The following is a 15,787-nucleotide window of genomic DNA, read 5'->3' on the forward strand; positions in this document are numbered from 1 at the left end:
ACAAACAAGCACAGCTGTTCACGGGACCCCCAGTGCACAAGTGGGGAAACTGAGGCTCAGAGCAGTTTTGGCACATCCCCATATTTATCCAACGCGTGAACGTGGAGCCCAAGCTCACACACAGGGCTGAGCTGACTCCAGAGGGCCGGCCCTTAACCTTCGGCCTCCTTAAACCCCTTGCCTCTAGGGCAGCTTGGGGGGCTCAAGGCCTGATCCTGGAGACCCGGGATCGAGTCCCATGTCAGGCTCCCTGCATGGATCCTGCTTCTCCTGCTGCCTGTGTCTCTGCCTCTCTCTCTCTGTCTCAATCTGTGTGTCTCATGAATAAATAAATAGAATCTTTAAAAAATTAAAAAAAAAAAAAAAAAAAAAAAAAAAACCCTTGCGTCTGCGTAGGGGACCAGGACAGGTGATGACTCAGCCAGGTGGCATCTCCATGTAGGCAGAGACCTGGAGCCGGGAAGGTGAGAAGGTCCAGGCAGAGCGTGAGTGTGCCTTGGTCACCAGGCCCACGGACCCAGCTCCCACCTGCCTGATGGGGCAAGCCCTGGCATCTCAGGCCATGGGGCCACCGGGTGTCGGCGAGCTCTCAGGTCTAAGCTGGAGCCACAGACTCGGGCTGGGGGCAGGACATGGCTACGGGCTCAGCCGCAGGTGGGGTGGAGGCTGGAGTCTGTCCCAGGAGGACTGGGGCAGGCCAGGGAGGAGGCACAGCCCCCAGTGTAAGAGGGACTGCATGGGGCAGGGGTTGGGGGGAGACAGGACGGGTGGGGGAGGGGTGGGGGCGGAGATTGGGGAATGGGGTGGGGACCAGTCCTGGTGGGAGGACAGGGAGGGTACAGGGTGGGGGGATGAGATGTGACAGGGTAGGGACTGGGATGGGGTGGGGGGATGGGGTGGGGGGGCAGGGTAGGGACAGGGGGATGGGTGGGGGGACGGAGGGGATAGGGAGATGGGGTGGGGGGACAGGGAGGGGATGGTGTGGGGGAACAGGGTGGGGGACAGGGAGGGGACGGGGGACGGGGTGGGGGGACAGGGTGGGGACAGGGAGATGGAGTGGGGGGACAGGGAGGGGATAGGGAGATGGGGTGGGGGGACAGGGAGGGGACGGTGTGGGGGAACAGGGTGGGGGACAGGGAGGGGATGGGGGGACGGGGTGGGGGGACAGGGTGGGGACAGGGAGATGGAGTGGGGGGACAGGGAGGGGATAGGGAGATGGGGTGGGGGGACAGGGAGGGGACGGTGTGGGGGAACAGGGTGGGAGACAGGGAGGGGACGGGGGACGGGGTGGGGGGACAGGGTGGGGACAGGGGGACGGGGTGGGGAGACAGGGAGGGGACGGGGGGACGGGGTGGGGGGACAGGGTGGGGACAGGGGGACGGGGTGGGGAGACAGGATGGAGGTGGGGGGACAGGGAGTGGATGGGGTGGGGGGATGCATGGGGTGGGGATGGGGTGGGGGAGAGAGAGGAGATGGGCTGGGGGGACAGGGTGGGGGTGGGACGGGGTGGGGACAGGGTGGGGGAATGAGGAGAGGATGGAGAGGGGGGAGGGGGTGGCGGTGAGGTGGAGACAGGGGGATGAGGTGGGGGGACAGGGAAGGGACGGGATGGAGGGACGGGGTGGGGGGACAGGGTGGGGGGATGGGGTGGGGCGGGGATGAGATGACAGTGGCATGGGTGGGAGAAATGCTGTGTGGCTGCCACCCCGCGAGGTGACGACCTCTGCTGCCCGGGCCCTGCCCCCCGCTGCCCCCAGTCCCCCCTGGCCCGGGCTCACATACAGGCCCTGCAGGGAGCGGTGCGTGGGTGGAAAGCGCGTCCCTGATGCTCTTTGTGCGGGTCCCCTGGAGCTAACAGCGGAGCAGGGAGGAGCCCGGGTGACTCCTTGGGCTTCCTGAGCTGCTCCCGGGAGGAGGAGCAGCGGCCACACTGGTTACCAGCCTTCCCGGCCTCTGTCCCCAGGGAACGCGCAGCCCAGGGCGGGGCCGAGGGCTGGGGTGGCCCTGGAGGCTGCTCCCCGTCCCCACTTCTCCCCACACGTACCCTCTGCTTTCAGCGCCTCGACCTATTGGGGTGCTCGCTCACTCTAGGTTCTTCCTCCCGGTGGTACTTAGTGAGGCCTCCGCGCCCGGTCCCTGTGCCCGGTCCCCATGTGAGGTGCATGCAAGGAACTGGAGGGCGGACGGGCCCTGGGGGCGAGGGGAAGTGCAGGAGGCACCAGGTACGCAGGGGGGACAGGGGACTCGGAGCCAGTGGCTATAAAGTGCCACCTGAAGGGGATGCCCGGGGGGCTCGGCGGCTGAGCGCCGCCTCGGCCCAGAGCATGACCCCAGGGTCCCAGGATCGAGTCCTGCGTTGGGCTCCCTGCAGGGAGCCTGCTTCTTCCTCCGCCTGTGTCTCTGCCTCTCTCTGTGTCTCGCGTGAATAAATAAATGAAATTTAAAAAAAATAAAAGACTCCAGCTGAAGGATGAGCGGGAAGCAGGCAGGGCTGGGGGGGTGGCGATGGAGGTGGACGGGGAGCACTTGGCAAGGAACCAACCTTCCAAGCTCTGGGAACACTCGGAGCAGATCTGGCCTGCCTGGCTGTCAAGGCCGCCGATGGGATCGGACACGGGTGCCCCCCAGGCCTGGAAACCCCCTCAGGCCCTCCTGGCCCGGGAGCGTGCGGTCAGCTGACCACCACCGCGCTGGCGGCAGGAGGGGCGTGAGGACAAGGCATGCCCACCGCCGGAGGCGGAGTGGGCGCTCCTTCGCGGAGCAGCGTGATGACCGGGCTCGCCCCGGCCCCGCTGGCCCTCCCAGGGCCCCGCGCTCCCACCCGCTGAGCCGTGTGCACTTCCTGAGAACCGGGTGGTCCCTTGCTAAGTCTCTCGGTGCCAGTCCTACTTGTCATTGTAATTATGTGATTTAAATTAAACATCCCATAAACTGATGAAATACGAGTGTGAAAGAAAATAGAATTGCATCTGCAGGGACTGAATTGAACCCTTGGAAAGACTCCACGAAGGGGAATCTCTGAAGAGGATCGCCTCCCAGATATCAGGTGTGGACGGCCGGGACCGCCGCGCCCCAGCGGGGCCGCTCCGTCGGGGCCCCTCCTGCCCCTGTCGCGCCCCAGCGCCCCACACAGTACCTGGCCCACCGTGGGTGCCCAATGGGTGCTTGTTGACTGACCAAGCTGCAGCACAGCTGGTCTCGGGGCGACGACGCATCACGGGTGCAGCTTATATACGACCGACGGCGCGGAGCACAAAACCACGACCGAAGCAAACACCTCGGCCTGCATTACACGGATTGACCAATAAATGCGCATTTAAGTACTTGCACACCGTGAGCAAAGCTCGCAGCCGCACAGGTTTCCTTTAGAAAATTACTTTTTGCCCACGAACTGCATCATCTGCAAGGCTTGGGGCAGGTGTCAGGAAAAGGGGTTCATAAAGGGCCATACAAATTCTTGGGATGTTATAGTTTCTGTAAGAGCTACTCCCAGGGATCCCCGGGGAGCTCAGTGGTTAGCGCCGCCTTCAGCTCAGGGCGTGATCCTGGAGTCCTGGGATCGAGTCCTGCGTCGGGCTCCCTGCATGGAGCCTGCTTCTCCCTCTGCCTGGGTGTCTGCCTCTCTCTCTGCATCTCTGACGAATAGATACATAAAATCTTTAAAAAAAAAAAAAAAGCTATTCCTCGCTGCCATGGTAGCAAAAAAGCAGACGGTATGTAAAGGAGCGCTCACGGCTGTGATCCCGTAAAACTCGATTCACAAGAACCGACGGGAAGCTATTTGGACGAGTGTGTCAACCTCTGCTCCGAGGAACCGATTGGTCCCGGGCCCGTGCTGCGATGTCGGGGTAGCAAGGCCAGGAAAGCCCTGTCCCTGCCCTTACAGAGCGTGGCTCCGACTTGGGGAGATGGTCACGACTTGCTGCATCCGGGCCCCCGGCGGGGGCGTGAGCGTGGTGCAGGGGGGTCACAGCGAAGGCCAAGGCTTCCTCCCGTGGGGGCAGGGAGAGAGTCGGGGAAAAGGAGGCCCTATGGTTGGGTTTATGGGAGCGGCGAGTGATGTTTTCTCGGAAGTCAGGTGGGGCAATAAGAAAGGACATTCCAGGTGCAGGGAGTGGCACCTGCAGAGGTGTGGAAGATGCTGGAACTTGAAACGGGTGTCACCGGAGAGGAACGGCGTGGAAGAGTCTGGGCTTTGTAGAGGACAGAGGGTGCAGGTGGGGAGCCAAGAGGGCTTGGGGTGGCTGTAGGGTGGCAGGCGCCTGCGTCCCACGTCCTCCCGTGCCAGCTTTGGGGCTGCAGAGATGGTTTCTGCTTGACCCCGGGATGCAGAGGTCCCTCCACCCCGTGTGGGATCCAGGGCAGCTGCTCTGGGGGCATGAATCTGGGGGCGGCCGACGCAGGGTGGGGGTTGTGCAGACACAGGGACGTTGCAGCAGCTGAATGGGGTGCACTGCAGCTACCGTGGACCCCCACCCGCGTAGGGAGCCCGGGGAGCGGCCCTCATGGCGGGCCCCAGGCCCCTTCTGCAGTCGGGGGGCCCGCGAGGCCTCCCCGGGGGACGGCGGTTTTCAGGAATTCTCAAATCTAACCCGGGGTCTCCTGATGCCCATGCCCCTGCGCACGGCCGCGTGCGGGGCCGCGGTTGACCCCCACCTTGGCTGTTTCACGGCGGGGTGACCTGGAGGGAGCGTCTTGGCCTCTCTGTGCAGCCGGGGCTGCCGCGGGGGCCAGCACGAGCCAGGTCCTGTGTTCGAGTGGAGACGGCGCTCGTGTGCACACACGGGAGCCCTTGCATGTGGGCCCGCGCTCCCAGGGGAGGAAGGCAGGCTGCAGCCAGACCCTGCAAACATGCAGGGAGCCCGACGGAGACTCGATCCCGGGACCCTGGGGTCACGCCCTGTGCTGCAGGCGGCGCTAACCGCTGAGCCACCGGGAGGCCCTAAATGTAGTTTTCAAAGCCTCGACCGAGTGTGCACCCACATGACCACCATCCCCTTCAGAATGTGGACGACTCCGGGGCTCCGGGGCTCCCCCATCCCCTCGTCCCCCTTGCCGGGACCAGCATCTGCGCCTCTCGCCCCAGCTCTCGCATGCAGGGCCGTGTCCGCAGAGGTCCCGTGGATGGAGCCTCAGCGGGCTCGCCACCTGTCCGCGTGGCTGTGCGTGGTCACGGGTCCGGGGGGTGCCTCCAGGCCGGGACCCCCATACCCTCCGGTCACCACTCCCTCCCTCCCTCCCTCCCCGTTCCTGGCTCTGTAAAGGGCCTTGGGTTCTGGGTCATTCAGGTAAATTCTCCCCATTTCCGCGTCCCTCCTGCGCACAGGCTCAGAGCCCTGTCATTGCGAGGGGACTGGACGGGGCCCTGGGAAAGCCCGCCGTGCCCCTGGGGCCCCTCGGGGCGGGGGGGGACCTACGTGGCTCAGCCTGTGATATTTAAACGGGAACCGGCGAGATGCGGTGACGGCTTCTGCGACAGCTCCCACCCAGGCTGCGTGGGTTATGTTGTTGGAGTTTGGTGCGAGTCAGCATTTGCATTAAATACTGTGCTTTGCAGGGCGTGGAGCCACTTGGTGGGTTCCCTTGCTGAGCGCGTGGTTGTGGGGGGCACCACGCGCATCCCTTGGCCCCCCGCGCTCTCTCCCCGGCCCTCCCCACGCGGGTCCGCGTCTGGGAAGACCTGGCTGTGGTTGCATCCCTATGCTCCTTCACTCCTGGCTTCCAAGGGGGTCAGATCACCAGAGGCATCAGCACAGACTGAGGGAGGGGAGGGAGGATGAGTTCCAGGTGTCCGCTCCTTGCTCCGGTGCGACTCCCACGAACTGCCTGAGGATCTGGTCCTGTAGGGTGGCTCTTCCCGTCCAGCCCTCTTCATCAGGGTCCGCACCCCCTCGGCACCCCGTAAGCGGGCACCTCACCCTTGCCCTCGGTGCCAGCCCTGGGACCCTGCCCTGCCTCTGGTGGTTAGTGTTAGGGCCCCCCATTTCCCTTGGGATCCTGACGTGCTTGTCGGTTGCTCGTGCGGACGCGGGAAGGTGGGGGCTCCCGAGCACGAGGCTGCGGCCGGGCTGAGGCCCAGGTTGCGCACTGCCTCACTTGGACCCGCGAGTCTTTGAAGGAACGGCTGCTATCGTCCCCGTTTTACAGATCGGGTCACCGGGAGCTGAGGTCAGCTGACCCCTCCGGAGCCCAGGCCGTCCAGCAGGCCCCTGCACCCACTGCGGACGGACCCCGGGAGGACCCGCACCCGCAAACCCACGTCTGGAGGCGGGGCTGCAGCAGCGCCGAGGGGGGAGGCCGGGCACTCTGGTCCTGGAGCTGCTGTGCGGCCCACACGGGGCTGGCCTCCCGCCCGCAGCCCTGCCGTTGTCGCCGCAGCCTGGTGGGCACGGTCCCCGGGTGGCCGGACCCTGTCTCAAGCCAGGCTGGCGCCGAGGGCGAGGGCGAGGTTGGGGCTGGACGCAGCCCCCAGGGCTTCAGAGCCAAGCAGAGCGGGACGGGGGTTTCAGGGCTTCCCGTGCCCTCAGACGACGCGGGGGTGCAGGACAGATGGGCACGGGTGAGCCCGTGCAGGGGGGTACAGACCTGGGGGGGGCTAGTGGGTGCTTGGGAGAGGGGCGCGGGCTGTCCCCGCAGGGCTGAGGAGCTTCGTCCCTGGTCCTGCGGGCGGAGGGGCCCGGGGGTGCAGGACACACGGGCGGGGCGGGGGGCGGTACCCAGCAGGGGGCCTCGGGGGACACGGTGGGAAATTGGTGAGGCCGCGGCCCCGTGCAGAGCCCCGAAGCCGCCAGTGCCCTGGGGAGGGAGCCGCTGACCTGGCAGCTGGTCCGGGGGCTGTGCCAGGGGGCGCCCCCCACCGGGCTGGGCTGCAGAGGGGAACCTAAGGGAGGAGGGCAGCCCCCGGGCAGGGGAGGAGCCCCCGGAGACCCCCCCAGGGCCTGCCGCCCCAAGTACCTGCCCAGGCCCTCGCCACGGACTCCCCTGCCCGGGGTCACGGGCTGGACTTTGGCCGCGGGTCAGGGATTCAGGTGGGCGGGCACCTCTCCTGCGACTCCCGTGTGTCGTGCACCTGAGTGGCCCCTGGCAGCGCGGCTGGCGGGGGGCAGGCTGCACATCTGCCGCCGGCCTGAAGGATGCACGGGCCCCGCAAGCCCCGGTAGCCCGGGGACGAAGCTGCCCAGCCCTGCCGTGGGCGTGGGGACGCCCCTGCACGGCTGCCCCGGCCACCCCTGACCCACCCCCTCTGTGCCCGCAGGTTCACCGGAGCCAGCCTCCCCGCTCCTGTCATCAGCAGCAAGAACTGGCTGCGGCTGCACTTTACGTCGGACGGCAACCACCGGCAGCGGGGCTTCAGTGCCCAGTACCAAGGTAGGCGGGCCGCCGGGCGTCCTCAGCGGGTGCAGGGCTGCGTCCTGGGGAGCTCGTCCCGGCCCCGGCCTGGGTCCGGCTGGCCAGGGTGGACATGCCTCGAGCATCCTGTTCTTATTGGCAGACCTGGGGTCTCTGTGTCTGCCGTAGTGGCCTGTGGCCCCACGGTCACCTCGCCCCACTGTCCCTTCCCGGCCCCTCCGCAGGCCGGGTGCTCGTGAGCCCGAGTGCCTCCAAAGAGACGGGCCGGGCGCTCGGGCAGCACCACCTCGATTGCCCTGCTTCATTCCCCTGCGAAGTAAATGCCGTCAATGGCCCCATTATATGGACGAGGAAACTGAGGCTCAGGGAAATTAAGCCAGCTTCCTGAGGCAGCTGACGCCCCCTGCCTTTTATTATTATTTTTTTAAGATTTTATTTATTTATTCATAAGAGACACACAGAGAGGCAGAGACACAGACAGAGGGAGGAGCAGGCTCCATGCAGGGAGCCGATGCGGGACTCGATCCCGGGACCCCGGGGCGCAGGGAGCTCTTCGCCCTGGAGGAGGCCCAAAGTCCGGGGGGCGGAGGGATGAGAGCAGATGAGATAAGGACGTTCCTTTCGACCTGGAGCTTACTGGGAGGTACACGGCATTTCTGGACACCGAGGGTGGGCTTCGTGACCACCGGCAGTCACACGTGGATATTGGTTCTCGCAGATTCGGTGGGAACTCGCGTTTCGCACCTGTTCCGCGTAGGGCCCCGGGCTTCCCCGCCGGGGCCGGCTGGAAGCGGGGACCAAAGGAGGCCTGCGAGAAGCCTTCCCTTCCTAAGCAGCCTCATTTCCTTAGCATCGGGCAGCAGGACACCTTTGAAATATTTAAAACATAAGCCAAAAAAAAAAAAAAAAAACCCACCAACCTGGTCCCCTAGGTGCCCCCCCCCACCCCCCGAGAGCTCGCCTGCAAATATTTTTCTGGTGCCAACACTGGGCTTTCGTGGAGCAGAGCAGCCGCCTGGATCTTTTTTGTCGTCGTTTCCAACGCAGGAAGGCGGGGATGGACGTGAGCGTTTCATCCGAGTGAAGAGGGGGCCCGTGTGTCTACTTGTTTCCGGTGCCCGAGGGCCTGGCGGGCACAGTCGGGGTCTGACGCAGACCGTGGGCGCCCGGCCGAGCCGCGCGGGAGCCTCCGGAAGTCGGGAGCCCCCTCCCGCCGCACACACGGCCCCGCACCATCCCACGGGGCCCCACTCCGCGCCCTGTGGCAAAATGTGCCTTAAATTCGCGCGTTTCCGCTAAAGAAGCCGAAGCCCGAGAGGTCGCAGGGCGCCCCAGGCCGGCCCCGCGGGCTGGAAGCTGAGTCCCTGCAGGGAACCCCAGCGCCGGCCTTGCCTGCTCCGCCGGCAGCTTCTCAACTTTATTTTGTGAACCTCAGCCCACCCTTTAAGGAAAAGGACATTTTCCAGCACAACCCAGGACCCATTTCTGTCTGTGGGACTAAAGAGAAAATGTCACCGAGGGGTGTTGACCCGAACATCATGCGCCCTGAACGTTTCCCGTTTCTGATGTTAACGGCGACCGCCCCACAGAGTCCACGGCCGGGGACGGCCCACAGCCCGAACGTCGGCTTCCGCGACGGGCTTCCCTACCTCGCGCCTTCCCGTCTCCCTGAATACGGCCCCGAACGGGGTTGGCACTTCCACGCAGACCAGGCTTTCCGGAGGGCGTCCTAGGTCTCGGGCCCTTGGCATGCATCCCTCTGCCCGGTGCTGAGCAGTGGCCCGGCCTCCCTCGTCTCCCTTCACCGCCGTAGAGCCGAGGACCTGGAAGCCCCCGCGCGGCCACACGACCCCCGTACAGAAAACCCACCGACCAGAACCGCCCGCTGCTCCGAAGGAACCATGAGCACAGCCCAAGTCATGGAGTCGGAGACCCGGGGGGCGGCAGAGGCAGCTCTAGGGAGGGGGCGCGCGGCCTGGCTATCGTGGAAGGGGGAGACCTCAGGGATGAGGCGGCCTTGGACCCCCCAGCAGGGAGGCCTCCCCACAGCTGGGAGGGCAGGGGGGTAGAAGGGGTGCCACCCGCAGACCCAGAGAGCAGGAAGGGGCCTGGGTCAGTGTAGAGCACAGGGTGGGGGGGCCTGGGGTCAGCGACCAGGGCAGGACGGGGGGGCCTGGGGGTCAGCAACCAGGGCAGGAGGGGAGCCTGGGGTCAGTGACCAGGGCATGACAGGGGGGCCTAGAGGTCAGTGACCAGGGCATGACAGGGGGGCCTGGGGTCAGCGACCAGGGCAGGAGGGGAGCCTGGGGGTCAGTGACCAGGGCAGGAGGGGAGCCTGGGGGTCAGCGACCAGGGCAGGAGGGGAGCCTGGGAATCAGCGACCAGGGCAGGATGGGAGCCTGGGGGTCAGCGACCAGGGCAGGAGGGGGACCTGGGAGTCAGCGACCAGGGCAGGAGGGGAGCCTGGGGGTCAGCGACCAGGGCAGGAGGGGAGCCTGGGGGTCAGCGACCAGGGCAGGAGGGGGGCCTGGGGTCAGCGACCACGGCAGGAGGGGAGCCTGGGGGTCAGTGACCAGGGCAGAAGGGGGAGCTGGGGGTCAGTGACCAGGGCAGGAGGGGACCTGGAGTCAGTCACCTGACCTGGGTCTTCCGTCCCCCTCATGTCTGCCGTGGCTGCCACCCGCCCACCCTAAGGGAGCTGGAACAGGGAGCAGGGCCTGCGGTGCCCTGCCGTGTCCCCAGGGTGCCCTGCCGTGCCCCCGGCGTCGGGCTCCTGGCACAGGGCAGGCCAGGGAAGTGTGAGGATCGGACCTGGGGAGACAGCAGCATGGGGTCAGCTTCCACCGTGCTCAACTTTGTGGCTTGAGTCCCAAGTGATTTATGAGAATTGGGAGCTAATGGTCCCCAAGCCAAGTGTGTTGATGGACAGTGTCTTCCCAGGAGCCGCATTGCACAGGAGGCAGATGAGTGACCGACGCCGGGCATATCCCGTTCCCGTCTCGCCGGGGGGAATTTCGGGGTTTCCTGCCCAGGCTCGGATTCCACTACGGTCAGGGCACCGAGGCCAGGCGTTGCGGGGCCGCTTGGCCTGAGGCCCGCCGTCGGAAGGGAAGGTGGCAGGCGTGTCCGCGCGAGGCCAGGCCCGACTGCCTACATCACCAAGGTCGCTGGCAGCCCAGGCAGGAGCAGTAGCTCCGCAGCTTTGAGAAGCCCGACGCCGCGTCTCAGCTGCCCACAGGGTAAACTCACCCATTGGAATCCAGGTTGCATGAATCGAGATGCTTTTATGGTAACAAAGCGAAGCTCCTACTTTCCATGCGCACTTGTTTCTCCGTCGCCTGCGCCTGAGCCGTGGTCTCAGACCAAGCAGGAGGGCCCCCGGCAGCCTGGGGTGCACGCCCGACGCTCTCTCCTGTTCCTGTGCACCGCGGAGCGCCTGAGCACTGGCCAGCTCCATTTCGGGGTTCTGGGCCTTCGGGGCCTCCACGCGAATCCCAGGGTTGGGGCTTCCAGGCGCAGGAGCCCGGAGCCCGGTGCCCACGGAACCACGCATCTAAACCGAACCAGAAAGTGAGCCTGCCGTGAAAACAGCTCGGACACACGGGCCCGGCGCCTTGGCTGCTCCCGAGCCGACCCCCTCCTCTTGCCAGGAAGCGGCTCAAGGCACATATTCTTCTAACGGTCGTTCGTCCACTTGGTCCTCAGTTGGGGAACGTCCTGCGGGCTCGCCAGTCACAGGTCAGAGGTGCGGGAGCGCGGGGGACACGGGACGCGACGTCACGGTGCGAGGAGGACCAGCGGACGCCCGAACGGAGCCTCCGATGCCTCAACTTCTCCGGAGTGGGCGCAGCCGCGGGGCGGCCTTGCAGAGAAGAGGGGAGGACCCGAGCCAGGAAGAGCCAAGGGCGCGCGGCCTTGCAGCTGGCAGCCAAAGGCATTGGGGGTCCCTCAGCTGCCTTTGCTTCTGGACGTTTTCCTTGACTTCTCAGCGGTTGTCTGTGAGGACGCCACCGGCCGCTGACGGAGCCACCGCACCCTTCGGGAAGTTAGAGCTCGCGCCCCGATGCGCACCCTCCCGGCGGCTCCCCTTCCCGCAGTCTTCGCGAGCAGCCCCCCAGGAACTGTGTCTTCTAAGCTCCCGCCGCCCTCCAGCGCCCGCATCCCTAGCGGAGGTCGCTGCCGGACTTGCGAGGCTTCGCGGTTTCCGCACCGACTCTCCTTCCTGAGCTGGAGCCGTGGGCAGAAGCCGGGACGTCGGCCCACGTGGGCCGCCCGCAATGCTCAACACGGCTGCACCACCGGGGTCCGCCACAGGCCCCGCGGCCCCCGCCCCGCCGTGGCCACCGGCAGCGCTTCCTTGAGCGTCCTCCACTTTGAATCCTGCCACGTGCTCCTCGGAGAAGGCGGCGTCCTCTCTGGCCAAGGTAACCGTCCGACTTTTCGTCAGTCTCGAGCAAACCTCCCTTCCAGACAACACGCGGCCCACGGCAGCAGCTGCAGCAGCTCTTTCCACAACCCTGGAGCCTGGAGCGTGGGCTGCTGGAACCCGGAGGCCGACTTCCATCCTGTTGATGGGGGGCCCGGGGCACGTCACAGCCCCACCCAAAGGCTCTCATGGGGCATTGGTGGTTTCAGGACCAGACCCTGGAACCTTAAGTACCCTGGATTCCCACTTCTGTATTTTCCTTATTTATTCATGAGAATACACAGAGAGGAGAGAGAGAGGCAGAGACCCAGGCAGAGGGAGAAGCAGGCTCCAGGCAAGGAGCCCGACGCGGGACTCGATCTCGGGTCTCCTGGGAGGTCTGTAAATCTGAGCTAGCTGAGCCGCCAACACACTAGACGCTGACTTGGTCCAGCGAGGAACTGTGGGTACCGACAGTGTCTGTGCAGGGCCGGTGGCCAGGCCCTCCATGACGAGACGGGGGCACAGGCCGGGGTGCGCACCCGCCAGGCTTTCTCGGGGAAAAGTCGGATTCCGGTTTTTAAAAAGAGCACCCTCTGCAACATTTTGGGGGGGACGAGTTAGAGAGAGTGAATCAGTGAACAAAATCCAAGCAACGAAATAAATAAATCAAAAAAAAAAAAAATCCAAGCAATGCAGGGTTTGTTTACGGCAGGAGCGTGGCTCCGAATCCCGAACGGCAGACGTTTGTTGGAAACGGTTCCTGAGACCGAATGAGGTGGGTTTGGGGAAGGAACAGAGGTGGGGAGGTGAAGCTGCACAGCTGGGCGGCGGGAACGGGCAGAGCTGGTGCAGGGCCCACGCTGGGGAGCGAGGGGGCTGCGGGTTCCGTCCACCGTGGGACCCCCGGGGCCGTGGAGACACGCGGGGCACCTCGCCTCCTGCACCAACGGGTCCAGCCTCCTGCCGGCTCAGCCCAACAGCTCACGCCACAGACGGGGGAAGAACGTGTGGTGCCAGATTCCTGCCGCCGAGTGCACACCGAGTGTCCCGCTACCTGCAGGGCAGCGGGGGAACGTCCTGTAGCCCACCCAGGCGGGAAGGGGGTTGAGCCGCCCGCCGCCCTTGGCCCCCGGGGGGACATGACTGCAGCCACCCAGAGCCCCGCCAGCCAGCTCCAGCCAGCTCTCTTCTCTGGGACCCCTGACTTGGTCCACAGCGCAAATGCCTGTGCCGGCGCCAGTTAACATCTTGTCCATATTTGTCGCCGTGTGTGCCCAGGTGTGCACATGCGTTGTCGCAGGTGTGCCCACTGTAGACGCGAGCGTGTGTGCACGTACTCGCATGCATGTGTGCATCCATGCGCGGCCAGAACCGTGCAGCCCGCAGCGGGCTCCTTACCTGCGGTGCATCGACGTCACGAGATCAGAGCTCCGGGGAGATGTCATCGGCACAACACGAGTGGGCGCTCCACGGACGGGTGGGCGGACCAGCAGCATGAACAACGGCGCGCCAGAAACCCTCTAGCCCTTGCCGCTTCCTCCTTTGTTTCCGCCGGGGTCTGTCGGTCGCGCCTTGGAGAGCTAGAGGGAGACGCGCCTGTTCCCTGACGCTCTGCACCTGATCTGACCCGGTGCATTGGGCTAGCTCGTGCCAAGCGCATTTTGTGGCTGATTCCCCGTCGTGTTCCTTTTTCCACCCCCCGATCACTCACCATCCACTTGGTCGAATGCTTTGAAAGACAAAGGAGCTGTTCGTAACTCAGGGTGTGACACCTTCCCCGGGATCGCTCGAGGACTCGGGCCCCAGCCCACGGAGGCGACATCATGGTGTCAGCATCCCTGGTGATGGGGATCTTGCATGGGAGACATTCCTGGCCCGGCATCGGCTCCCACCATTGGGTGCCCCTCCCTGGAGCCCGGGCCCGTGCCGGAGGGGCCTGGACGTGCATCTAGAGACTGCGGTGTTGGTGTGAGGAACCACGGTCCGGGGGCACAGCCCCTGCCTCGCCCAGGCTCGCGAGTGCTGTGCACAGACCGCACGGGTGACACGGCTCGGGGACCGGCTCGGAGCAGTAATAGGGTCACAAGGGTCGTACGTGAACTAAGGAGCCCCCAGAGGCTTCTCAGGGTCCTTCCAGTTCACTTTCTCGACCATTTTAGCAAGTTCCTTCCTGCGGGAGTAGCAGGGAGGGAAGGAGGAGGACGGGTTCGATGCTGCTGGGGAGGGCGATGGCGTCGTCTGCTGCCAATGGGCCGCGGAGGCGAGGGTGTAGGGCTGACCTGGCGGGTCTCAGCGGCTCGCTCCCCGCCGTCCCCTCACGTCCGCCCGCGTCTCATGGCTCCCCTGCAGGAGCAGCAGCAGCCCCTGGGAATGGGGTTCCTGGCGCCCGGGGACCTTGAGGCTGTGAAGCGGGTGCCTGGGAGGACGCGCACCTGCTCCTGCTGGGCCGGGTGCCCAGAGCCGCCGCACAGACGGACCCTGGCAGGGGTCCTAGAGACCCCATCCCGCCCCAGTCCCGGTGCCAGCTCTAGCTGCCTGAGACCAGCCCTGTCCTCCTCGGGACGACTGGCTGAAAGGATCCCTGCTGCTGCGCCGTGCTGGCGGGCCATGAACAATGCATGTTTCCCCGCCAATCCCCCCACTTGTAACAGGCCCACCATAGTGCCCATCGCAGGTTCCCCTGCTGGGTGCACGCGGAGAGCAACGCGCGTTCATACGAAGGGTGGGGATGTGCGTTGGGAAGTGGCGACTCTGAATTTGGTCGTGCATTTGGGTTACAGCTTGCCGAGGGACAGACCCTTGGGGAGCCGTGGATGCAGGCAGAGCCGGGTGCCGCGGGGGTACCGGGACACGAGTCCGCGCCTGCCTCATCGCTGCAGCCGCCGCCTGGGGCATGGGAGGGCTCCTGGAGCAGGTCACAGGGCACCCGGGGTCACTCCTGGGGCAGGTCGCAGGGGAAGATGCTGAGGTCCGGCCAGGAGCCCTCTGCATCCCGGCTGGTGGCCCACGGCGGCGAATCACTTAAACCACCCTGAGCTGCAGGTTGGTGACCGGGTGGCTGCAGTGAGGACCCGCCGGGTCGGGGTTGACGGATGTGTAAGGAAGCAACGGGACGGCCCTTCCTCAGATCACGCCCCCCACGTACCGGGATCTGCTGCGGGCACTGAGGATGCCCCCGGGAACGATTTGGACGCACGTCCCGAGGTGGCCAAAACCACCGAGTCCACGACGCAGGGCGCACCACGGTCAGGGAGACAGGAGAGGCGGGAGCGGGGCAGCGGAGGCCGGAGAAGGCGCCTGCACAGAAGCTTCTAGGGAAGGAGGCCACGAGAGGAACCCCCGGGGGAGAGCACGCGAGGGAACCAGGCTGAGGCGGGGGGCACAGGGCGGCCTGGGGATCCACAGCAGAGCGGTCAGGCTGGAAGACAAGACCGAGAGGTGCCAGGAGGGCGCCCGAGACACGCGGGCTCCTCCTTTAGGTGCCGTGCTGGGGCCGACGTGGGTCTCTGTGGCCCTCATGGTGCCTGCGGGCTGCACGGCGCGGGGGAGCTGGGTGGTCACGGCGCCCCAGGGGGAGCCCCCAAGAGCTGCACCAGGGCGGTGGACATGGACACCACACCGGGGGCAGACGGGGAAGGATCCTGCTGCATCGGGTGTGAACGGCAGCGCCCGCGGGTCCACGATGCCCACGCAGGGAAGACCTTGAGAGGCCTTTAGCCCAGGAAGTGGGCACAGGAGGTGCCTGGGCACAGTCGCCAGCACTGCTGGGTGGTGAGAGCAGTGGAGTCCCGGGGGGGGGCAGCTGGCAGGCGGCATGGGGTCGGGGACCCACGCCTCAAGGAGGACACCATGAAGCCCTTTGAGGCTTGCAGAATGCCTTGGGAAACTGAGGCAGTCAGACACAAAGGCCCGGGAACTGTGGCATCCCGGCCCTGGTGCCCGCTCGGTGCTATTTGGCAAAGTCCCGATGACTCATGGGCCCGACTCAAGTGGGACCAAAGCCCCGTTCAGCCCCCGGCCGCCCCCCCG

General features: G+C 65.7%; 1 protein-coding gene across 7 annotated transcripts in view; it reads left to right on the top strand.

Moving 5' to 3' along the window:
* Window positions 1–15,787, top strand: part of CSMD2 (CUB and Sushi multiple domains 2) — a 492,622-nt gene that overhangs the window by 219,901 nt on the left and 256,934 nt on the right. For all 7 annotated transcript variants that reach the window (XM_072772036.1, XM_072772037.1, XM_072772043.1 and 4 more), the window contains exon 6: window positions 7,256–7,368. In XM_072772036.1, coding sequence (XP_072628137.1) covers window positions 7,256–7,368 — 113 coding nt within the window. The remainder of the gene's footprint in view (window positions 1–7,255; window positions 7,369–15,787) is intronic.

This window comes from Canis lupus, chromosome 13, assembly GCF_048164855.1.
Source record: "Canis lupus baileyi chromosome 13, mCanLup2.hap1, whole genome shotgun sequence".
NCBI lineage: Eukaryota > Metazoa > Chordata > Mammalia > Carnivora > Canidae > Canis > Canis lupus.